This window comes from Dipteris shenzhenensis, chromosome 32, assembly GCF_047967505.1.
Source record: "Dipteris shenzhenensis isolate YYH24624 ecotype China chromosome 32, Dip_SZ_1.0, whole genome shotgun sequence".
Lineage (NCBI taxonomy): Eukaryota > Viridiplantae > Streptophyta > Polypodiopsida > Gleicheniales > Dipteridaceae > Dipteris > Dipteris shenzhenensis.
Window position 1 is genome coordinate 1,567,203 of NC_141627.1, and position 24,912 is coordinate 1,592,114.

General features: G+C 43.8%; 1 protein-coding gene across 2 annotated transcripts in view; it reads left to right on the top strand.

Moving 5' to 3' along the window:
• The window catches only part of LOC147880161 (cytosolic endo-beta-N-acetylglucosaminidase 1-like), a 68,359-nt gene extending 43,926 nt beyond the window's left edge, over positions 1-24,433 (top strand). For both annotated transcript variants that reach the window (XM_087370978.1, XM_087370979.1), the window contains 3 exons: positions 18,292-18,347; positions 18,471-18,606; positions 23,547-24,433. In XM_087370978.1, the coding sequence (XP_087227104.1) occupies positions 18,292-18,347; positions 18,471-18,606; positions 23,547-24,281 (927 nt within the window). In that variant the 3' untranslated portion in view covers positions 24,282-24,433. The remainder of the gene's footprint in view (positions 1-18,291; positions 18,348-18,470; positions 18,607-23,546) is intronic.
• Positions 24,434-24,912: the final 479 nt, after the last annotated feature.

The window sequence follows — 24,912 nt, forward strand, 5'->3', positions numbered from 1 at the left end:
GCAAATCAGCCAGTTTGTTATGTCCCTCAAGGAGGTGATTGAACTCTTCCCTAATGTGTGCATAGTGAGGGCATATCATTACCATGTGTTCTTCTGTTTCAACCATACCTTGATCACATAGTTGGCATATTCTACTCTCCCTTGGCATCTTTTTCCATCCCCCTGTTTCTATTTGCAGCTGGTGTGATCGGAGAGAGATGAAGATGGAGAAAGAGAGGGATGGAGATGGAGATGGAGATGGAGACAGATGGAGAGTAAGGAAGAGGGAGAGAGAGAGAGAGGGAGAGAGAGCTTGATGGAGGAGGAGCTTGATGGAGAGGAATATGGAGATGGAGGGGGAGCTTGATGGAGCGACCCGAGGGAGATGAAGAAGAAGAAGAAGAAGAAGAATATATTATCGTCCTCTGAAGACCAAAAATCGGCCTATGGGACCTGAAACAATACAAAACCTTACATACATAAAGACTCCTCCCTCAAACGGGAGGGTAATAAGAGAAACTACCTTTATGTCTAGGTGAGTTTCTGTGCTTGAAAAGCTTAGATACAAATGTTCCTAAAGCTGAGGGTGACGCCTTATGTAGCAAATCAGCCAGTCTGTTATGTCCCTCAAGAAGAGAGAGCTTTATGGAGAAGAGATGGAGAAAGAAAAGAAATAAAGAAATATATATTAACATCCTTGGGAGACCTCACGGGCCTATGGGACAAACACACACCAAAAGGTGAACACCAAAACATCAGTTATAGAGTGAGAGTCTCTTGTGAGTGTATATAACACTCACAAAGTTATTATAGGTGAAGAGGGAGATTGATGGAGAGAGAGATGAAGAGGGAGCTTGATGGAGATGGAGGGAGAGCTTGATGAAGAGGGAGAGGGAGCTTAATGGAGAAGAGAAGAGATGGAGAGGGAGCTTGATGGAGATGGAGCGGGAGCTTGATGGAGAGGGAGGAAGCTTAATAGAGAGGGAGAGATGGAGAGTGAGAGGGAGAGGGAGAAAGAAAGAAAGAAAGATATATTAACGTCCGTGGGAGGTCTCGCGGGCCTATGGGACAAAAGTGCGGAAACAAAGTAAACTCATACAAGCCACTGTGGACTGGGACGAAGGGCTCGCTAAGGCCCTCGCTGAGTACTAGAAAACACATAAACTGAAATACTAATGTAGTGCATCATATCAAGTCAGGCCAGAAAAGCCAAATAGTGTGTAACATGAGTGAGGCATGTCAAGCGCTCAGGGCTAATGCTCCAAGAACATGATCTGGCTCCATGTATCCACTCTCCGTGATAGCTCTCTGGTGTGACACAAAGAGCTCACGTATCTGCATCTGTCGAGCTGTCTGGCGCAGTGGTGGGAGACATGGTCTCCTCGATCTCTGGATCCGATGGGCTATGTCAAGTGTAATGCCACGTCTCTGTCTAAGGAGAGCTGAGATAGGTCGAGCCTCAATCGTGTGTGCTCTGGTCTCCTGTCACATGTGGGATCCCCGTGTCCCTCGTCTAGTAGTGGTGTCGTGTCGACTCCCTCTATTGACCCATCTATCTCTCACGTCAGCTGGCTCCTCCTCTACTTTCGAGTGCCCTGGAGCTAACTCAAATGCATAGAAGTCGATGACCTGCCTCTGCACTCGATCCACCTCAGTGACCTGTGACGTGGTGGTCGCATCATGCTGCTCTCTGATCCGTCGTAATAGTGTCTCTGTGTCTCCGCATCTCCATCAGGTAGAGCCCAATACAAACCTGATCTTGGAAGTGGATCAGTGGTGAGAGTGGGCCAAACCCGTGTCCCTCTTGAAAAAGGCAATGGTAGCGCCCTCGGATCTCGTAGTAGGCGGGACACATACAAAGAAAGTGCTCCTCCGTCTTGACCTGACCCATCGTGCATAGCATACAAGTCGGCTGCTCTTTGGGTATGCCTGCAGCTCTCCTTGCCTCAATCCTCAATTGATGGGAGAAGACTCGCATCTATCCAATGGCAATCCTCAGTGCATGTGAGACTCCTCTATCCTCAAGATACTAGGGTCTGATTATGAGGCCAACCTCCGATACTCTCAAGAAATGGTCATAGTACAGAGGGAGAGGGAGATGGAGGGGGAGAGATATGGAGGGAGCTTGTTGAAGAGGGAGAGGGAGAAAGAGGGGACGTGGAAGCTTGGGCTGCTTGGTGGAGAAGGAGAGAGAAAGAAAAGAAAGATATATTAATGTCCACAGGAGGCGGCCTCGCGGGCCTATGGGACAAAGTGCGAAAAACACCATAAAAGGAAAAAACTCATACAAGCCACAAAGGGTTGGAGCAAAGGGCACGCTAAGGCCCTTGCTGAGTACTATACTATGCTGAAATAAAGAGCTCAATAGCTCAAGCAAAATCGAATACAAAACATGTCGTATCATATCATATCATGTCATAGGGGAGAGGAAGAATCAAAGGAAAGAGAGAAACAAAGCATGGAAAGAGAAAGAGAGAAAGAGGAGAGCTTAAGCCTTGGCTTTCGTGAGAAGCCACTAGAAGCTTCTCCCTCTCATCTCCTCACTTCGTCAGCTAGGATTTGCTAAGGTTCATTGTGTATTTTGCAATCAATTCCTACACATTCATTTGTATGCTTTCATTCTAGCTAGTGCTAGCATTTTCATTGCACAATTCACATGCATGTGTGTTTGCGCGTGCGCGCGCATCTATCCCACCTATGTTTGTGTGTGGAGTGCAATTCAATCTAGAAGACCTCTACCTTAGTCTTCTTTCAAGAAGTGCACACTCAAATCTGAGTGTGAGTATTTGAGTCCTTGAGGCTTCCCTGTAAGATGTTGGCAAAGGTAAACCTTTGTAACAATTGCAGAGAAGAATAGTATGGAAACTACAAAGCTTTAGCTGAGAATTATAGATGACTTAAAGAAATAATTATGTGTCAATGTAGAGAAAACGATCTGCAGAAGAAGCCAAACCTAGCACCGGACACATTTTGCCCAATAAAAATGCATCAAACACACACCATAGATGCAATACCTGCATTTGACAGGCTGCCCTAGAGTGAGTGACATGGTCAGTGCATGCCTGTGTGACACTTGGCAAGGCCACATCAGACAGACGAGTGGACCAATGCCATGTTCGACCATCCCCTTCATCCATGATGGATGTACATGGGGGCTTGCCAGATACTACGGCCTTCATTCAAGGTACTTAGAAGAGCACAGAAGGAGGCTGATTGCTGCAGACACAGAAGGAGACCTCATCATAGGCTGACATTCAAGGCAGCAAGGATGGATCATAGGGGGAGCTTGGGCCTCATCATTGGCTGCGTTCCAGAGCAGCAAGGAGATCAAGCAACCAAGGTGAAGCACTACTAGTGCCTGTCCGAGAGGATCAGCCTGAAGGTGTGTTTTGTAGGGCATGGCAACGAGGCCCACCTAAGCTCATCCAGGCTAAGTGTTTTGAGAGTGCCATGGAGGTAGCAGAACAATTGTTACTTGTGCAAAGGGGTCCACATCCAGGTAGCGCTCTGCTACTAGAGGGTCAGACACTGGGCATACATTTTGTATTGTGTCCGTCGACGTAAATATAAGCTTTGTTGGTTCCCTATCTCTCTTGTGCACTGACTGTTCATGTCTGTTAAGTACACATAAGTAATGAAGTTTGGATTCTATGTTAACACCCCTGTGTGGGCGCTTTGTTAGTCTTTCCGTCGCACATACCCTTTGTTTTCTAACATGGTATCAGAGCCCTCACGGAAGTTTACAAGAAGTGGAGCTTGAGGGCAAGGAGCTTGCAAAAGGACAACCTTGATTCACAGCTTGGGGGAATCATCTTCAACATCTGAAGGACGGTACCCTTGCAAGGGAGGCTCAAGTTCAATCATGGTCTACGACTTTCTAAATCTCTCTTTTCAGTCCATTGTCATGGCCACAAGATATGCTATTCCTAATTTTGGAGAAACAAGCAAGTTGGATGGACCAATTACCCATTGTGGAAGATGAAAGTCCATAGCCATTTGGTGTTGAGGGAGATGGGAGATTGCGACGTGCAGAGAGTTAATGCCTCAACTCACTGTAACTCTAGCCACAACGACTACACCGACAGTGACTGCACCAGTGATGGGCCTATTTTTGGAGCTCAAGAAATCACAGTAGATATGGTACATGATATAGATATCACACGTGGGAGAACCAGTAGGTAGGTGGGATTAGCACTGCCAGGTGCAAATCTAGGCAGTGTGGGTTAGCTACATGTAGTCATGTGGTTTACTTAGACTCTAGAAACATCTTTAGAAAAAACTGAAAAACAGAGTGCATGTCAGCTCAAATAGATCTGAGGTTGTTTTTTGCATGAAGAGTGGATTTTAGAGGGAGTTGTGCCAAAAAGCTATGGAGGTCGTGTTTTAAATGGACAAAATGATTTGGGAGGTCTCAGGGTTTTTTTTCGATGAGATCCTCGCACAAGAGAGCCACGGAGGCTACTTAGTCTTCAAAGATAGCCGAGCAGTGTAGAGACCATATATAGAGCTACACACAGAATTTTGGCGTGCTTTCTGAAGGAATGTTGTAGAGCAAATCGAGAGCTACAAGTTTTGTTTAAACATTGTATCAATCCGACTTTCATATCAAAAGTTATCGCTTCTACAAGGATTGGTAGGTGGTTGAGAGATATTGCGCTAGTTTTATGCTCTGGTTTCCAGGTGTTGTTCTTCAGGCAAGGACACGACCTGCAAGCAGAGCTGGCACATGGCGCAGTATAGCAAGAGCAGAGGCGTGCCTTGTGGGCAGGATTGCGACCTGCAGAAGGGCGGGGCCTATGGGCTGGACCCCGCACTGGAAGGGGCCAGCAAAGGGCCCTAATGGGGCTGGGCTGAGTGAACCAGGTCGGTTGGGTCACCAACCAGGTCGGTCCAGTCGGCCCAGTTAGGGCTGGCTGGTTGGTCCATTTGAAAGGGCCTTGTGCCCTATAAAAGGAGAGGCCTTGGGCCTCATAAATCATCCAACTATTCAGCAAGAGACAGGAGCTGCCAGAAGCCACTCCCTTGGGCCTCACACTAGGGGTGAAGGAGAGTGGAAGGTGTGCTGCGGACTGAGTTCCCTAGACGCTGGACCTTGGCTGTCCTCTAGGGCAGCGAGGTGTTGTGATCATCAATATACATCTTCTGGAGCAGCACTTCAGCCAACAGATAGGAGCAGCACTAGACCTACCTTAAGCCTATATCCAGGAGGTGAAGGAGGTACAGAGAACCTGCAGACTAAGTTGAGAAGGGCTTGCCCACCTAGGCTGAGGTTCCGGACAGCAAAGTGGAGAGGATCACTCTAGACAAAGTCTACATTTGCTCGAGGTGGAGCACGCGGGCTCAGAGATCTAGAAGTGCTTGACATCTAGTAGGAGACCCTTTTGGTATTGTATCCTGTCCTACTTTGTGGACGGATGGAAATATGAAGTGTTGCTTCTATATTTGTCTCTGAGCATTGTCTATTTACTGGATTGCACATCTATGCACGTAAGTTTAAGAAGTTTGTGATTCCACACCCCACACCACACTATGTGAGCTCCTGGGCCATACTATCAGTCTTCCGCTGTGCGTACCCTTTGTTGAGTCATTTCTAACAAAGCCTGGCAAAGGCAAGCCCAAGAAGGACAAAGTAGATGATGGAGAGGACTCTTCAAATGAAGAAAACGTGAAGAAAAGAAAGAAGAAGAAGTGCTTCTATTGTGATACACAGGTCATTTTGCAAAGGGATTACAGAAAGAAGAATGCGAATTAGAAGAACAAGAAGGGGTCCGACTCAAATTCAAAGGAGTCAAAGAATACGGCTAATGTGGTGGTCAGTGGTGAGATTTTCTTGGTGACATCTCCAAGTGAGATATGCAGACCTTGGTGTCACAGTAAGGAAATCTGACATTGAGATGTGGTCACATGAGGCATCGAAAACTTTTGTGAACGTGAATGACAGCGGTGAGTGCTTGGATTCCTCTAGGCACTTGGCTGGCAATAGTAACCTGAAGGAGGATTCCTCAACACGACCTATAGATTTAGAGTCAGATGGAGGCCGCAGCTAAGGAGAGGACATTACAAGACTACACATGGAAGCTGAGAGCTCATTGTGAGCTTATGGTCCAAGTAATCTAGAGTTATTGTTAGGATTTGACTCCTCAAGATTGTTATTTGGTTGCAAACTTTGCCAGATGGAGGACGGGTTGAAACATACCCTAGCCATACTCACTTCGCAGGTTGCAATGCAAGCAGCCCAATATTTCGCCTCCATCAAAGAGACCATAGGTTGCTTGTTGCTCAATAAGAAATATAGCTACCTAGTTGCAATGCAAGCAGCCCAATATTTCCCCTCCATCAAATAGACCATAGGTTGCTTGTTGCTCGGTAAGAAATATAGCTACCTAACAGCATGAAACAACTTCCTAAAGAAGACCTCCATGCATTTAGAGCTCCTCCCCATTCTGAATCACAAAAGCCAATGAGAGCTAGACCTGAAGCCATAATCTTAACTACCTCGAATGTACTTAAGAAGATGTATAGCAGCAAGCAGCCCAATATTTGGCCTGCATCAAAGAGACCGTAGGTTGCTTGCTGATCAGTAAAGATATATAGCTACCTACTAGCATGAACAACTTCCTGAAGAAGATCTTGATGCGTCTAGACCTCCTCCCCATTCTGAATTAAAGAAGCCAATGAGAGTATTGTGAACAAAAGGAGAGCAAGAGTGAGAGAGAGAGTGAGCTGAATGTAAGTGTACTGAATAGTGGACTGTAAGTGAGAGGTTTTGTCTAAGTGAAAAAACCCTATCTTATCCACTAACTGTAGTTAGGGATTAGACTATGGTTAGGGGGGAAAACCTCATAGAGGGAAAAGTGCCCCTAACCTACTTATTACAATACATTGGCCACTACCTAGAATATAATAATAATTCCAACACCCCCCTGCAGTCCAATGTGGTGTACAAGGTAGTGATCAATCACCAAAAGGAGATAGTTTAGGGCACTGCAAAATGTCTCAAACTTCTCGCGGGGAAGTGCTTTGGTGAAGATGTCTGCAACATTGTCATGTATTGACACATAGATCATACTGATCTCCCCTGCATGCAACTTCTCTCTGACATAATGATAATGAACCTCAATGTGCTTCGTGCGAGCATGAAACATAGGATTCTTTGCCTTTGCTATAGCACTCTAACTATCAATGAGAATTGGAGAAGGACCCTCCAATAAGAGACGAAGATCAGCGAACAAACGTCGCGGCCACACACATTCAACTGTCCTGTGAAAGCTGCCCTGTACTCAGCTTCACATGAGGAAGTAGCCACTGTAGATTGCTTCTTGCTCGGCCAAGAAATGCAAGCTTTACCCAAAAAGAAACAATTACCACTGGACTACCTGGTATAATAGTCTCTAGCCCAATCTGAATCAGTGTAAGCATGCATCTGCAAGTCACCTCCCCTGGGAAACATCAAGCCATAAGACTTTGTGCCTTGCAAATAACGGAAGATGCGTTTTACAGCCTGCCATTGTGTTGTCTTTGGGCTGTGCATATATCTGCTCACCTGAGATACTGCATACTGAATATCGGGCCGTGTATTGCACAAATCGATGAGGCATCCAACGCCTGGCTGTAAAGTGTGACATTCACTGATTCACTTGCATCATACATAGTAAGCTTCAGCCCCGGCTCCATGGGAGTGGCTATAGACTTACAATCATGCATGTTGAACCTATCCAAGATCTTCTGCACATACTTGGATTGAGACATAACGATGCCACGCTTGTCTTGTATAAACTGGATCTCCCAATAAAAATTTAATCCATTTCAGCATTTCAGCAACTAGCCCTTGTGTGTCTGGAGCCTTTCCATTTGAGAGCTTTTTCAGACCCTTTCCCACATCTTACTCTATTATGACAGCATTTACAGCTTTAATGGAAAAGTTATTATTGACCCTCTCTTCTCCCTCTCTCTCATAGAGGCCTTTGACGAAATCTATCATGTCTTCCCATGATGCTTTCCTCTCTTGGGATATGCTGCCATGTAGCTTTTGGAAAAATTTTGCTTAAGCTCATCAAAGCTCTCAATTTGTTTGCTCTTGAGAAACTCTCTTTTTTTGTTTCTTACCAACTTTCTGTAGGCTCTAGCTTTGTCCTCCTTCTCGGTTGTGTCTGCTGTTGTCCATGCTTTTTTTGCTACTCTGCATTCCTGATCATACCAGTGGTTGCAGGGCATGCCTTTGCTCCTCCCCTTGCTTTTTGTAAAGCATTCATGAGCTATTTTCTGCAGTAAGTCTGTCATGCATTCACTCATTTCTTGGCATGTGGAAGGTGTCTGACAACGTGATATTTCTTCTTCTAGTTTCTGTTCATATATGTGTGCCTTTTTATAATCCAATCTCAGCCTGGGTTGTGCAGGAATTTCCTGTTTTTTTACTATATGCTTTGTCCCTACGATGCCCATAGATAATGCTCTGTGATCAGAATCGATAGACTCCTCTTCAATCTTGAAGTGCTCAAGTATGTGTCTTTCATGCGGGTTCATGATCACATAATCAACTACGCTCCACCCTTGAGGAGTTTTGCATGTGTATATCTCCGTTTCTTTGAAGTACGGGGTGCCATTGCAAATTTGCATTCCAAAGCATCCACATAGGGCGAGGAGTTGCCTTCCCATTTGGGTGATTTCCCCGTATCTCTGGATGTCCTTTTCCAGCCTTTTCTTTCTGCATTGTCCTCTTCCATTTCCTCCATCCAAATGGGATCTTTCCCTTCCACTGTAACGATCCCTTGTAATGATCCTGTCCTTGCGTTGAAGTCTCCGGCGAGGATAATTACCTGCTCTTTAGAGAACTGAGCTATGTCTTCTCTCAAGTGCATAAGAGGGTCCTCTCGGGATAGATGGCTGTTTTGTTTGTATATGGGTGATTGCAGGGGTGCAAAATAGCACGCTGCCAACTTTATATTTCCCTCTTTTGCTGCTAGTTCTAATCACATGTGGTTCCTTCTTTATCACTCTCGCTGATTTCTGCCATGTCATGCTAATGTAGCATGCAATCCCACCAAAACCTCTTCCCCCCATGTGTGTTTTTGTATTCCACATTGATGTCTTCAAGAACCCCTTGATTTTTGGGGATTCATTTCCCTCGTGGTCCCATGTTTCCAACACTATGAGTATGTCTGTCTCCAACACTTCATCTTCTAATGCAATGACCTTGTCTAGATTCCATCCCTCCACATTCCATATTTTGATCTTGAGGGTCTCGTATTCCTATTTATCTTGCAGATCGATGGAGAAAGAAAGAAAGAAAGACAGAGAGAAAAAAAGAAAGTTTATTAAAGTCTGCTAAAGACCGATGGGTCTATGAGACTGATAGAAAACCTAATACAGTGAGTAAAGGGATGGAGCTACGAAGTGAGCATCCTGACCCATGCTAGTCGAAAATATCATCATACATGTCACCCTAGTTATAAAAAAACATGCTTGGCATCAACATCCCCATGGAAGATGTAGTCTGATCAAACGTTAAGATACACCCGTTGATGAACTAGGTAGTATAGGCAAGAAGCCCATGATAGATCACTGTCTGCTATTTGGATGAGAGGTCCATCGTGCCCTCCTGGTAGTTATCCAACGGCCATGGTAACCCCCGTTGGCCGTACCCTAGGTTTGAAAATGGAAGAATAATTGGTGAGTGTGCTCAGTTTGTCTGTCCTCTGTCGAGTGTGCCGCATCTCGATCTCGGGGCGCTTGTCTCTCCTACTATCTATGGCCGGGGAGGTAACATGCTTTGACCGGAAGAACTCAATGATCATACTATGGGATGGACTAGGTAAGTGTTGGGATAAGTATGATCAAGGGCTTGCTCTATGGTGCATGTGTGCATCTAGGGGAGTCACATGTGTGTTTGTGTGTGTTGTAAAGGCACATCAAGTGCTATGATGTGTCTAGTGTTGTGTGACCTAAGTGATGATGTAAGACAAAGGCAATCCCATTGATGTAGGGATTGATTCCCACTGATGTAGGGGCTGATTGCCTCTTATGTAGGGAAGGTATTACCTTCTCCTCCTTTCTATAAGAGAGAGACGTCTCTCTCACAATCATAATAGAGAACTACCATCTTTCTTTCATTGTGCTCTCACACCTCTTGCAAGATGCATCTATTCTATCCTACGGGATTCTACACTTGGTATCAGAGCTTTAGGTTCTAGATCTAGATCTAGCCTAGCCTAGCATTAGATGCTATCTCAAGCATAAACTACAAGTTTCTTCATCTTCGCCATTTTCCTCCTCCTTTCCAAAATCTTTGAGAGCTCTGTTCTCTGACTACAAATGACCATTGCCCAAACCCTTTGAGCTGCAAACTCCTCACGTATGGGCGAAATTCCAGCTGCAAGCATTTGGTGAAATTTCGTCTGTATGCGCAATGCCAACACTCACACTCCTCGACGAACATTCGTGCAATTCCGCCTCTATACCTACCTATCTGCAAATTCCTCTGAGCCCGTGCTGGACGACACTGAGGGCAAGCTGCTGCTGAAATCTGAGCTCATTTGGACAACAGATGGAGGAGAAAACGACGAAAAACCAGTCGGTCTTCTCAAGCTTGGCTATGGCGACCTGACACAACATTGCGACTTTCCTTGCTGGTAGCCCTTCTCTGGTATAAGGCCCTTCTTCCTGCGTAAAAATCCCCTTGAATAGAGCTATGAGCTGTGAGAATTGCACCCTCCAAGTTCTGGTCTCTGTTTTGGACAGTTTTGACAATGTTGTGAGTTTGATGCTACATTAGATGCTACTTTAGCATTTCTGATATTTTAAAATGTTGAATAGCATTAGTACAACTGTGGCTACAACTTTCCTTTAAGTTGCTATACCTGGATTTGCTTGGAATACTTTCATTTAGCCACCTGTATGAAGCATGCAAGTGGAAGCATCATTTCCATTATGTTTTGTAGTATGGAATTTGGTTACAAGTCTTTGCTACTCTAAATGCTTGTATTTTGAAGCTCTTCAACTCTTTCTAGCCTTGTAAGAGAGTAGACACTGCCCATTTTGGGTTAGACCCTCTCATGGCTATCATCTTGAATATGGATAAGTTCAATGATAAAGGCTTTCACACATGGCAGATGAAGGTTAAGTTTGCACTGATGAGGGAAAACCTCTGGGGGCTTGTCAAACCTGCTTCAGCTACTTCTTCAACAGTCTCTAATGTTGGAGAATCCTCAGCTCCGACACATCCGGCAAGAGATCCTGCTAGAGAGGAGAAAGCCTATGGCATCATTGCTCTTGGCTTAGGAGATCACTATATTCATCATATTTTTGATTTAGAGTCTCCTTCTGAAGCTTGGCAGAAGCTTGACATTATTTTTGGTGCTAGCTCTCACATCTCAAAATTGTCACTTAAGATTGTTTTCTTTGAATTGAAGATGGCTAGTGGCACTTCTTTGGCTGCCCATGTCAATTATATGCGGAGTCTCATGACTCAACTTGCTTCTATCAACTCTCCAATCACTACAGATGATGCAATGGCAGTGTTGCTCAAAAGTATGCCTGAAGATTATGATCATGTTGTTACCACTTTGAAAAATCTTGCCATAAAAACTCAAAAGGGGAAGTTTTCACCTTGCAAACATTGTGGGAAGACTAATCACCTCTCAAAAGATTGCTTCAAGATCAATCCTCGCAAACATTGTGGCAAAAACAATCACCATGAAAAGTATTGTAAAGCCAAAAAGGAAGCAACTACAAAGTCAGAAACTGCCAATCTACTTTCAGTTGATGTGCCTCCACAAGATGAGGCCTCCTATGAAGACTATGCTCTTTAAGCACTTTTTTGTTTATCATCACTTGGTCAAATTTTGAGGTTCTCTGCCTGGAGTAGTACTCCAAAAAGAATATGTTATGTAAATCACCTCTGGTCACCATATGATGTAGGCTATGTGATATGTGTTTTGTTTATTCCATTTCTGTGAACCTCACACCCTTGGGAACCCTTGCTAGCATGAGATCCTAGCCATAGATTTATCATAGTTTCTCATGCCACCATGAGATGGCATGAGAAACTATGAGACTAGATGTATCCTTGACACTGCAAGAGGCAAACCCTTGAGGGAGGGTATGTTGGGATAAGTATGATCAAGGGCTTGCTCTATGGTGCATGTGTGCATCTAGGGGAGTCACATGTGTGTTTGTGTGTGTTGTAAAGGCACATCAAGTGCTATGATGTGTCTAGTGTGTGACCTAAGTGATGATGTAAGACAAAGGCAATCCCACTGATGTAGGGATTGATTCCCACTGATGTAGGGGCTGATTGCCACTTATGTAGGGAAGGTATTACCTTCTCCCCCTTTCTATAAGAGAGAGATCTCTCTCTCACAATCATAATAGAGAACTACCATCTTTCTTTCATTGTGCTCTCACACCTCTTGCAAGATGCATCTATTCTATCCTACGGGATTCTACAGTAAGGCCCCCCGCTCCAGTCTCCGTGATTTGATGAGCCACTCGCTGTGTCGGACCGCCTCGTGAATGAAAGCAGCCAAGCATCTCTGGTTTGGGTATGAAAGGAGTTTGGAGAGGCCCTCGAATCCGTCTCTGAAAAGACAGCGGTGTTGTCCACGGATCTCATAGGAGACTGGGCAACAGAAGATGAAGTGCTCCTCTGATTCTACCTCATGCCGATCACAGTGTGTGCAGATATGGCTCTCTCCGGGGATCCCATTTGATCGTCCACTCTCGATACGGAGTCGGTGCCATGACACGCGGAACTATCCAATGGCAATCTTGAGTGAGTGTGGTGAGTGAAGGTGTACCCTGGTGGGATAATGAGACCCTCCTCAGAAATGTGCAGGTAGTGGTCCTGATAGAAACTGAGCTTCACAAGAAGCTCTGTTTGTGCCAACCTGAACCAAGTCCTGAATGTGTGTAGCTGTAAGAGATCCTCCCAGACCGGGTTGAACTCGTTGCCTTGAAATGGTCCAAACGAGGCATCAATGTTGTACGGAAAGGGAGGCAGTATGTCTATATGGAAACCCAATCTCTCAAACCATCAGCATGTGTGTACATACGAGCATCCCTGATCCCCTGTAGTATAGGAGCCAATGCTCGCATGCGGTATAGAGAAATGATGGTCTGAAATGCCGCATCTAGCTGCAATGGGAAAGCCCCAAACTCAGCTTGAATCATCCGTGACTACAAGAGAACATGTAATCTCTCCACTTGGGTCCACTCTGTGTTGGATAGATATGCCCCCCAGCAAGTGTTGCCGTATATGACCATAGGTTGGACCAAGGAGTAAAAGAGAAGAACCTTGGTCTGTCAGTCCTGAAAATGTGAATGGAAGCACTGTCTCTCCAATTGGGCAAGGGAAGCATATCCTCTACTCAGACAGGCCTACAGTGCCGGCCTTATCGTGAAGATAGGTCCAAAGAATAGAACCCCTAGGTAAGTGTATGCTGAGACAATCTCAATTGATGCTCTGTCAAGCATGAATTGCTATGTGTGTGCGGCTGCCGTGGAGGTGTTCAAGATCATAACCTTGGTTTTACCAAGGTTGATCTTCAAACCATGGGACCCGCAACAAAGCCAGTAACGCATCTAGATGTCTCTAGAGCCCCTCAGCAGGCGACGATAAGAGTATCACAACATCAGCATACAACAGAATTGGAGCATGAAGCTGGCGAGAGAGCAACCAGCTCCTCCTAGCGTTCTCATAAAGACTCAAGCTTGTCGATGTAAAGACCAAACAAGGTCAGTGACAGCGATCAATCTTGTTTGACCCCAATGGTGCTCATGATCTCATCTGTCCATCCCCCATCCGTACGAACTTTGCTGGAAACCCTCTTGTAAAGTGCCATAACAGCCTAAACTATCTCCTGGGCACAGCGCAGCTCTTGCACCGCTTGATGAGACGTGCTTGTGGTACTGTGTAGAAGGCTTTGCGAAAATCGACAAAGCAGCAATAGACCCTGTTTCTGTGCTCTGGCCTCCTCCATAACACTCCTCAGTGTAAGTATGTGGTCCATAGTCCCACGATCGCGTTGAAAGCCTACCTGTCTCTTGGCTCTGAGTCCTTGCATCTTTGCATAGTGGCCGACCTCCAAATCAAGTGCTGAGGCTTATATTTTGGACATGACACGCCCAATCATAATGGTCGTGCAGTTACTTGGACTCATAGGATTCCTTGCCTTGTGATAGGTGTGATAGTGTTGAGGGTCCATGTGCGTGGGAAACCGAGACAAACTGCTTCATTGAATAGCTTTGCTAGGATATCAATCCCGTATGCAACAAAGTTGGTGCATAAACCCTCATGATCCTTCGCTCGACCATTGTGAAGCTGGTCGGGGATGTCATATAATGTACAGGCGTAGTTGTGCCAGACTTGAATATTTATGAGTGGTGAGAGGGACCGTTGTTCAAGAAACCGTCGCCAAAAGTCTTTGGAGTTATTAGTAAACAAGATGTTCAGTAATTTCTCCTCGTTTTGGCAAATAAAGTTTTGTTTCTTTTGGTGAACTAGGCGACGATACTCGTGTAACGTGTCCGGTTGGCTCGGTAGGCCATTCTTGGACAGAGTTGTTGGGAAAGGGCCTTACACTCGTCATCGTACCGGCTATTACATGGCACGGACCCTAGAGCTGGTGGGAAGGTGTGAAGGGCAGCCTCGTGTAGTGATTGGTTAATCAAAGCGGCCCGGTCCTATAAGAGAGATACGTGATCAGTATAAGTGACTAGGGTGTAGAGTCATGCGGAATATCTTGGTGTGAGGCTGTAATCGAAGTGTATGTTGTGATAAGTAGTGTAAATGGGTGGTGTAGCAAGACGAGGAGTGGTGATACTAAAGTAGAGATATGCCCAAGGGGAGTGGTGAAATAGAGAAGTCCGTGATGTGTAATGTGAAGGCATGGGATCCCAAGATATAATCAACCATGCTTGAACCCGCTCCATGTGGAAAGTAGGTGAAGCCATTGGAGGAGGGCCACCTCTCAAGACCATTATAGAATGAGATCATGCATCATACCTAGATCCAGGAGTGCACCTTAAGCTCTTCCCTTCTCTTTTTCTCCATTTCAGCCCACCTGTACTCTTCCTCTTGCTTCCTCAGCTTCACTCTCAATTCCTGACTCCAGCACGGACAGATTCATTCAATCATTTGCGAGAAGCTGGGTGAATGCAACTACATTAGTCTGCCGAGCTTTGGCATGCTTGTGAGCCTCCAAGTGCTGGTGTATCCGGTCTCTTCCATAATCTTTACTTTTTCTTGCTGCATCCTCATGCAGAACGTCGCCTTGCAAGAGCAAGTTGAGGTTTCAGCTTCCATCTCGCTTGCCCATTTGTCTTGTTCTTCCCTTCTTGTTTCTTGCCTTCATGTCGGGTAGGCCCAATAGAATTCATCTTGTTTCCATTAGGAGTGAACTGAAGACATCATATTTGGCTAAGCTATGGGTGATGTTGTGTGTGCCATGTCTTCACCTTTTTGGGTTTATTGTAAACTCTACTTTCTCTGTATTTTCAGCTCAGTTGAGGTATTTGTGGTTGGGTTCTTTCATTTTCTTGTGGCATGTAATCTTTGGTAATCGTTATATTATCAGGCTGAACCACATGAGTGAAATTCCTGCCTGCTTTGTCATTTACGTCACTTTAGACTTTGACTCAGTGTTGTTAGAAACATGGTGAAGAGAGAGAGAGAGAGAAGGTTAGGGTGTGAGGAAATGATGCACAAATGAAGACATAATGAAAGGCTCTCATTCATTCATCAAGTATATCAAGACAAGTGAAGTACAAGAAGCCTTATATAGGCTACTCACTCACACACTAGCACCTAGTGCATATGGGATAGGTCCCATGATGACTCGTGACACTCACACATGACTCACACACATAGACTAGTACTAGATCACCTAGTACTACACACCAACACTTCACACCAACACACTCTTTGACTGTGATATCTCCAACATCCCCCTTCAGAGCAAAGAGTGTGAGACCCAACATGCAAAGAGTAGACCGATCCCCCGTCCACGGCAATACTGCAAAGAGCAAGTCCAACTATCCAACACCTCCCGTGTGATTTCTAACATGGTGGAGAGAGAGAGAGAGAGAGAGAGAGAGAGAGAGAGAAGGTTAGGGTGTGAGGAAATGATGCACAAATGAAGACATAATGAAAGGCTCTCATTCATTCATCAAGTATATCAAGACAAGTGAAGTACAAGCCTTATATAGGCTACTCACTCACACACTAGCACCTAGTGCATATGGGATAAGTCCCATGATGACACGTGGCACTCACACATGACTCACACACATAGACTAGTACTAGATCACCTAGTACTACACACCAACACTTCACACCAACACACACCCCCTCCACCGCAATACTGCAAAGAGCAAGTCCAACTATCCAACACCTCCCATGTGATAGTGACTTCTTAGTCAGCTTGCGACCGGCAAGGGCAAACCATCACTCGTCATCCCCCCTTACTCTGAACTGGGTGGTCAATACCATCAACCAAAGTAAAAGACAATACATTCATTTTTGGGGGACAACCTAGGACAGAGTACCTCTTATTGACTCCCAATACATTCAATTTAGAACTCAAGGCTGAGAACCTTTATTTGACTCAACACAAACACTCATAGCATAGGGGCCTAGAAAGCCCAAGAATTCCAGTCATAATGGTGCAGACTGTAATGGTTTTCATCAATATAGATGGTTGTCTTTCCATGATTTGAGGTCTCTCGAGCACTGAAAACAGCAAAGACCTGATAGGACAGAGATTTGTCTTCAATTGTACCAAGAGAAGATGAAAACCAGGAAAGCCCTAATTTCTGAAATTTAAGGCTTGCAAAAATTAGGGTTTTCTGCTGTAGGTCAGAAAACCCAGTGTAATCCATGAAAGAACGGCTTAGGACAGCTCCAAATGTCCTCAAAACAGGTTGGAGCAGCTGAACTGAAACCCCAAACTCTGTCATGCTTCGAAATATTCTGAATAGTCGACCTGTTGAAGTGCTCTTTTGGGCGCTCAGCAACTAGTCGATGTGTGTAGGTGTTCCAAAGGGCAACAGCAGGTCCGAAATCTGCAAAGCGGTAGCTGTAGGATGCTCCAAGTGCGAAGGTAAGTCTCGAAATCTGTAAGGCTGCTCAGCAAGGGACTCCGAATTGCTGCAGCAGATCACCAAGCTGAAATTCGGCTGGTATTTGTATGCTGGAGTGCTGGAAATTGCTCGGAAGTGGCTCTGTTGAAGGCTGCTATGCAGCAGCAGCACATGAATCCCTAAATTTGGCGATAGAAGGCTTCAAAACGACTTGGAGGAACCACACGTGTAGGCGCCTGTTGCAGGAAGTGCCGACCAGCAAGCAATGAAGGTGGCTGGCTGCAAGGACAGAAAACGGAGGTGGAGTAGCTATGGAGGAGGTAAAACAGGGTGAGATGGCAAGGGTGACGTGGCAGCTATGGAAGGTTGAACCTACTCTGATACCATGTTAGAAACATGGTGAAGAGAGAGAGAGAGAAGGTTAGGGTGTGAGGAACAAATGAAGACATAATGAAAGGCTCTCATTCATTCATCAAGTATATCAAGACAAGTGAAGTACAAGCCTTATATAGGCTACTCACTCACACACTAGCACCTAGTGCATATGGGATAAGTCCCATGATGACATGTGGCACTCACACATGATTCACACACATAGACTAGTACTAGATCACCTAGAACTACACACCAACACTTCACACCAACACACTCTTTGACTATGATATCTCCAACAAGTGCTTCAGTGATATGGTTCACTCATTAACTCCGCTGAGATCCACCATCCTCTATCGTTGGTATGTACTCATCGCGATCATGCCATACGCGATGATCGGGAGGTTATAGGATCATACGCGATGATCGGGAGGTTATAGGTTCATTCACAAACTGAAGTAGCCAGAGACAAACTGAGGGTTTGGTTCTGGATCATTCACAAACTGAGGCAGCCATAGACAGCAGAGACTGTTCTCAGGATCCGGGTTTGACTCATTGTATATAGCAGGAGATTGGTTCTGTTTACATGTAGCTCAGGATAGAGACTGACCTAATTTGCAAAATGTTTCATGATGTTTCCCTTTTTAGCTTAATTATTGGGTATTGCACATGTTCTTCACGTAAACTGTAAGTTTGTGATTGTGAAGAGACCAAATATGCATGTTAATCGATGCTTAATCGCAGAAGATTGTAAGCAGAAGCAGTTTGAATCTGCACCCTTTCAACATGAGTTTTTAGGTTATTGACATCTTATTTAGTCCTTGTAAACAATATCATGCGCTCATTATGTATTTATAATTGCAGCCTCTTCTTCGTATTGAGACAGGTTCAAATGAAGGACACTTTGAAAGCGTTGTAAGGTAAAGGAAGGCTGGATCATCGACTTATTTAATTTCTTTCTGAAGTCCTTGAAAAGTAACATAAATCAGTAAAAAGGTCATCCCTTTTAAACTATGTGGGAAACTAATGCTGTTTGCTGGCAGTATTGAGCAACCTGTGTACAGTGGAGGGGCTTGTGTGAAATTTTATGGTGAGATGGAACAGCAAACCTATTGTCTCACAGTCTTGTATGAAACCGATGTTATCATCACGAGTGCACCTCTACTGATCTCCTATACGGTAACCAATCTATATTTCCTCTTATCTCTTCTACTTCAGGAAGTGTTCTATTCTGAGCTACGAGGTAGTTTGTAATTTTGAAAGGAATGAGCATTGATAAGTTCTGGTAGGTTTGTCAAATCATTATTACGATGTGCATATGCTTATCTGTTTTTCAAAGCACAGATTTTCTTGGATCTAGTAAACCTGGAAAAAGATAGTGAATGGAAATTTAAGGCTTTAGCAGAATTTTGATTGAACAATGCAGAAAATAGAACTTATTAAATCATTATTACCATGTGCATGTGCTTATCTGTTTTTGGAAGCACCGATATTCTTGGATCTAATAAACCTGGAAAAAGATACTGCATGCAAATTTGCAGGCTTCAGAAGGATATTGACTGAACAATGCAGAAAGTAGGACTTAAATTATGCATCTGTCCTGTGCACCAAAGACATTATGTTGTGTGGTTGAAGGACATTCTGTTGTATCAGTGCCAGTTTATTGCTGTAGGATTAATGGTTTTACACTTTGATAATATTCTAAAGCACATTTGTGGCACCTTTTGGGACCTGTTGCATAACATTGATGTTCCTTCGACTTGAGCAGATTAGATCCTAACTGAGCTACTTCAAGCCAGGCCATACTTTCTTTTCTGGTAACCTTGGCAAATCAAAGGAACTATCTCACATGGCTTTTGCAACACTTCACATTCTGCAACGAGACCTCTCCCTTTCTTACTTCCCTCCTGTCCCTTACTCTTCGCTCCCCCCTTCCTTGTCTCCTTCCTCTCCACTATCCTAGCAAACCTGTTCCCTCCTATCCTTTTCCCTTCCATGGCTCTCGCGGCAGCATGGCATCTTCGCTGCCCCCCTGCGTTTGCAGCTGCCAGGACCCCCAGTAGCACTCTGACTACGTTCGTGCCGTTCTTCTTTCTGTGTTTCGTCCACCAATTTATGAAGAGCAGAGTGAGCATCATCAGCATAACCAAAATAGTGTGTGTAAACTTCTTCAGTCTATTTTTAGTTTGTTCTTTCCTCCTCTCTAGGTACTGTTATGTGAAATCTCATTTTGTTGCTACTGGGGGTGGTTAGTGGGTTTTAGTGACATTGTGTAAGAGGATGCGTTGGGTTGTTTTGTAAGTCCACCTCCGTTATGGATATGTAATTAACTGTGGGTGTGCATGGTCGAGGGAGGGGGGTTAGAGTTGTTTGATTAAGGAATGTGAGAGTTGGTGTAAATAGGACCTTGAGAAGTATTTGGAGGATGAGAGTTGGGGAGAGATTTCTCTAGAGGGAGCGAGGTGATCAGAGAGGCTGGACGTGGTGGTTCTTATGTACAATTTTTTGGGATATACATGTATGCAGCTTTTGGATATGGTTCTCTCCCTCCTTCACCCTTGTTTTGCATCCGGCATATGAGACATGCTCAGCATGTAGATAAACATTAGAGGATCTCAGTACACATCTTCCCTTTAGGGGATGATGATGATTGATGATACGCTAGTGTCCTTGGGAGGCCAGTGAGACATGACCCATGGGACCTAGCAAGATCAGAGGGTTCAGTTCTTATGCATTTTTGTCATGATTTCTTGTCTATGCTCAAATAAGAGACATAAAGAAGTACAGACAGGGAAAGCATGTTAGATGGGTAAAGACTATCGTGGAACCAATGCCAATTAGTCAACTGGTGACCTTACAAGGTGGCATGTGTGTGCATCTATGTGCAATTGGCCTCAATCAATAACCCAAATCTTCCGGCAATCTGCCAAGTGACTCAACAAGAGTGAATCTATCCAGCTGGTATCAGTTTGTATGAAATGAATACGGATGACGGGTTCCATCGGGATTGATGCCATTAGGGGCTAATTGGGAATTTTGGAGCAAGGGTTGTGGAGTTCAATCCTCTCCAAGCTAGCTAGTCCTATGATTAGTCTACTTATTGATCTATGAGAATAATCATCAAAATAAATTTATCTTAATTCATTTTTTGAGCGTGTATCATCCTGCTTTGACTTTTTGTTTTAAGATATAGTGTCAGCCAGCCACCCTACCTACCGTTGTCCCTTCCCCATACATGAAGCACTCCCTTGAATTGTTCACAAAAGTGCAGAAAATCTGGCGATATGTAATTATAAGCAGACGTTTGAAAGATTTGAACATTTTAAATTTCAAACATTTTGATATGTTGGATATTTTCTGCTACAAATTCCAAATGTAGCAAGAATTCTAAAAAAAAGAATCAAATGTATAAAATATTACCTGCTGCAACAAAACAGTAAAGCAATGTCCCAACTTTTGAAGAGCTAAAGGTCAGACATACAACCACGCTGCTCTCATACATATTTCAGGTCAACTATCATGAGCTGAGTATGTCCCAAAGATTTCTGAAGGTCAGAATTAAATGAGTTCCTTCGGATGAGGCGAGGAATTGAAAAAAAATGACTATGCTAAGCAGGAAAGGCAGGGGAGGAGTTTTAGGGGAAGAGGCGGGAGGGGGGATCGTTGTGGTGAGGGGGGCTGCTCTTTCATCTGACCCAAGCATCATAATTTAAATTGACCCTTTGACATTGTAAGTACATCAAAAACTTCTAGCCTGGTGATTGGAGACTCCATGGGTGTGCAGTTTGGTGTGGGATATAATTATCATTTATGCATTCCATAGGCCATTTTGAGCCATTCGCTTGGCACCCCCAAAGGCGGAGTTCGTTGATCTGTACTTTGAAGTTTGTTTTGCCATTGAACATTGGGCATTGGGCAATTAGTTATACTTCGGGTCTTGGACACAGTCTCATATTAAATTGTACTTGAATATTTTATCATTCGAAAGATATTTGGGTTTTCTGATTTTGTTTCCTGATTCCAAGCTTAATTCTAAAAGTACGTGTAGACATCTAAGCTAATTAACCTATTCTTCATGCTTAGGTTAATCTCTTCTTACTTAATTAACCTAAAGAAAAGGGCAGTTGATCCTTTTTCATAGAAAGGACTTTGATTTTCTTCCTTGTGATAAGCCCAACTAACCTATGGCTCCCACATAGGGACGTGCCTAAAAAATGGCCAAACATGGGCAAAGTGCATGAATGAGAATCAAAATCTTTACCAAACTACTCACACATGTGCTCTTCAACAACTAAGCAAGAAGGCCACACTTAATTTGAGACTGAGGAAGACTTAACAAATCCCCCCTCCCCCACGGGGGCTTACAGTTACCCTTTTCTCCTGGAGTAAGCTAAGGCTTGCTCTTTGATGCTCTTATGAGGTAAAGGAGTTGAAGAATCAATACACCACCCTTTGGACATCCACCTAGATTTGATGCTCACCTCTAAGCCCCCCAAACGAGAATCCGTGAGCAGTAGCATAGATGGAGATGGATGAATAATTTTAGACATTTTGGAACATCTTCTTTTCAGAACTCTATCAAACATCTGGATTTTGGATTTTACATTTTGAAAGTGCTTCAATAGAAAACACCTGGAAATGATAAAAATAAGCATGAAACGAATCCGATAGTACGGATGATGAAGATTACAAGGAGGCTAGGCCCACATGCATCAACGAGAGACTGTGCTTGCTGGGCAATGGTAGGGAGAAAGAAATGACTGCCAGCTTAAAGAGATGAGATGCTGGATATGCTTTAGTGTAGACAATGAGTTGCATGCAATAAGGAGCTTCGTGCAATCTGATGGAATTGCCACCCTTTATGAACTGCATAATTTTAACAAAGATCAAGAATAATTGTTGTACAAGCTGATAAGAAATAATTCTGATAGCTCGCAAAATAAGGGTATTTCAAAATATAGCCAGCATTCTATTCTGTCAGTGAAGGCCTCCTGCAGACGTTAATATATCTTTCTTTCTTTTTCTTCTCAAACAAATTGATGATGATCATCTTGTGCCAACACTGTGCCATGATCCCTCATATACTGTAGTATGGGAATATCCCTGTGGCTATGCACCTTGATTCTTGAAATTATCTTTTGTGTACAGCTTTGCATTTCTGCATGGCATAAAACCTATTGACAGGACTAACAGCCATGAATTTGATCAAGCAACACTGAATTAAACTTTAAAGTGTGTAACAAAAATCTCCCTCTTAATCTTGACGTGGGAGGTAGCAGGAAACGAAGAGCAAACTGTCGTTTGCATTTGAGCTCCAGTCAACATCTTTCTCAAGTCCCTCTTTGTAAAGGATGCAATTGATCACGTTGTAGATCAGAAACTGTTCTCACCTCATGGCTACACATGCGACTGTTCTCACGTCATGGCTACACATACTACGTTCAGAAACGGTTCTCACCTCATGGCTACACATACAATCATCTGGATGACCACAATTTCAATTAGCAGCTAGATACTCACGCTTCAGAAATTATCTCAGAACTCATAACTAACAGAGACATGTCAAACTCTCAAACACGTCACTTCTTCTGTGCGTGTGACAATCATACACTGCATGGGAATACTATCTTTTTCTCTAGTGACGTAAGAGATGTAATCTTTGTTGTACAGAAGCACAACAGTTGCTTCTCTTGAATTGGCATTCGATTGTGCAAACTGCTTGGATTCAAAGACTGGAAAATCCATTCGTGTTTTGAATTGTCTGTTCTAACATTCAAAACCAGTGACAGGTTTGATGGCATTCGATTGTGCAAACTGCTTGGATTCAAAGACTGGAAAATCCATTCGTGTTTTGAATTGTCTGTTCTAACATTCAAAACCAGTTTTCTAAGATTGTGGGTAGAGGCTTTAAGTGAAACCAACTTAGATGAGTATGAAGAGAAGGTTTTGTGGTCAACTGTTACACTTAGATACCCTTTTTAATGGAAAAACATCCTCTCCTCGTATGGAATGGCACAAGTTACTTTAACATATTAGAGTACATATGAAGCTTCACAATATGGCTTGCTTTCTGCAAGCATGGGTAGGTGCATTTTTAAAAGAAAATCTGGTACTTGCAGGTGAGGCGAACAAGCTGTTCTGGCTTTTCTCTTCTTCTCAAAGTACATGATCAGAAAGGGGAAACCTGTATCTTCTTGGTAGACCCAGATGAAAAGGACAATCAAGAAATCTGTGGAAATATCAACCCAGAGATTGCCTTCAAGTTTCCAAGCAGAGCATATCAAGTCCAAGGCAACCAGGAATGGAGTTTTAGAGAATATAACATAGAAGTAACTGGAAAGCTAGAAGGCATCTTTGCTGTAAGTTATTTTCACAAGATGAACCTTGATAAAATTTATGATCTTCGTAAATTTACCGATTCTGCTAATGCGAAATCGGGAATGGCCCAGTCAGAGGTAACTGCAAGCCGCTTATTATACAATGCTTTTCTTGGTCACATATCTATCAGCAGCGATCATGACCACGGGATCTTCAAAAAGGCCTCCTTAAAATGCTCTAAGGTTTTGTGGGATGAATCCTGCGGAAAGAGTGTTGTAAGTCTAATGCTCACTTGGGTCATAGAAGACTGTAAGGGTGCTCAGCTTGTACAGCACCACATTTATGTCAGTAAACGTTTCGACAACAATGAAGATTGGGAGCACCTAGGTGTGGCCATGGTCAGGGCTTTCTATGTGTTTCAAGTGGAAGTACCGAAAGAGTGTAAGGAATTGCGGTTTTATCTGCAATCCTCTTGTGCATGTGGTGTTTCTAACAGCCTTGAAAATGCTCCGCACATACAAGTTCAAGTTCCTTAAGCGCGAGACGTCGGAAGTACTTTTGAATGAATATGCTGTGCTAGTTAGACTTATTATATATTTTCATATGATAGCTATCTATTATTTTTACTGGCATTAAATTGTGCCGCTTCATAAATTTTTATCTAGATCTGGTAGGACGCATAGCTCTATTTGTCCACATTCACTCTTTCAAACTTTTATTATCTTATTATTTCTTACGCCAACGACTCCCCCCCCCCCAATGTCCACTCTCATTTGAAACTCTCCTTTACACTTGGATCACTATATATGGGTGGGGTGGGTTGCAAGAGAGCATGTAACAAGAGGGTGAGGGGGTGTGCCGGTAGCAAGGAGAATAGCAGGGACGCACTAATTGAGGGTCATGTGTGCTTTGGATAAGATTGAATTCAGTGAGGCGGTCACGTTGATCTTTTTCATTATGGATACCTTTGCAAGATTGACTCTTTGGATAAATGAAGAGGCATGTGCAATTATCTAGGAGGTTTCGTTTCTTGGACGAGGACTTGTTCTTAGCATTTCAATGGTTGAAGGGTGTTGTGACTTTTAGCAAAAAGCTTCTTTGAACTTGAGGGTAGGCTTGCTTTGGTGATCCCCTTCCCTATAAGTTTTATATGAGTTTGAACGTTGG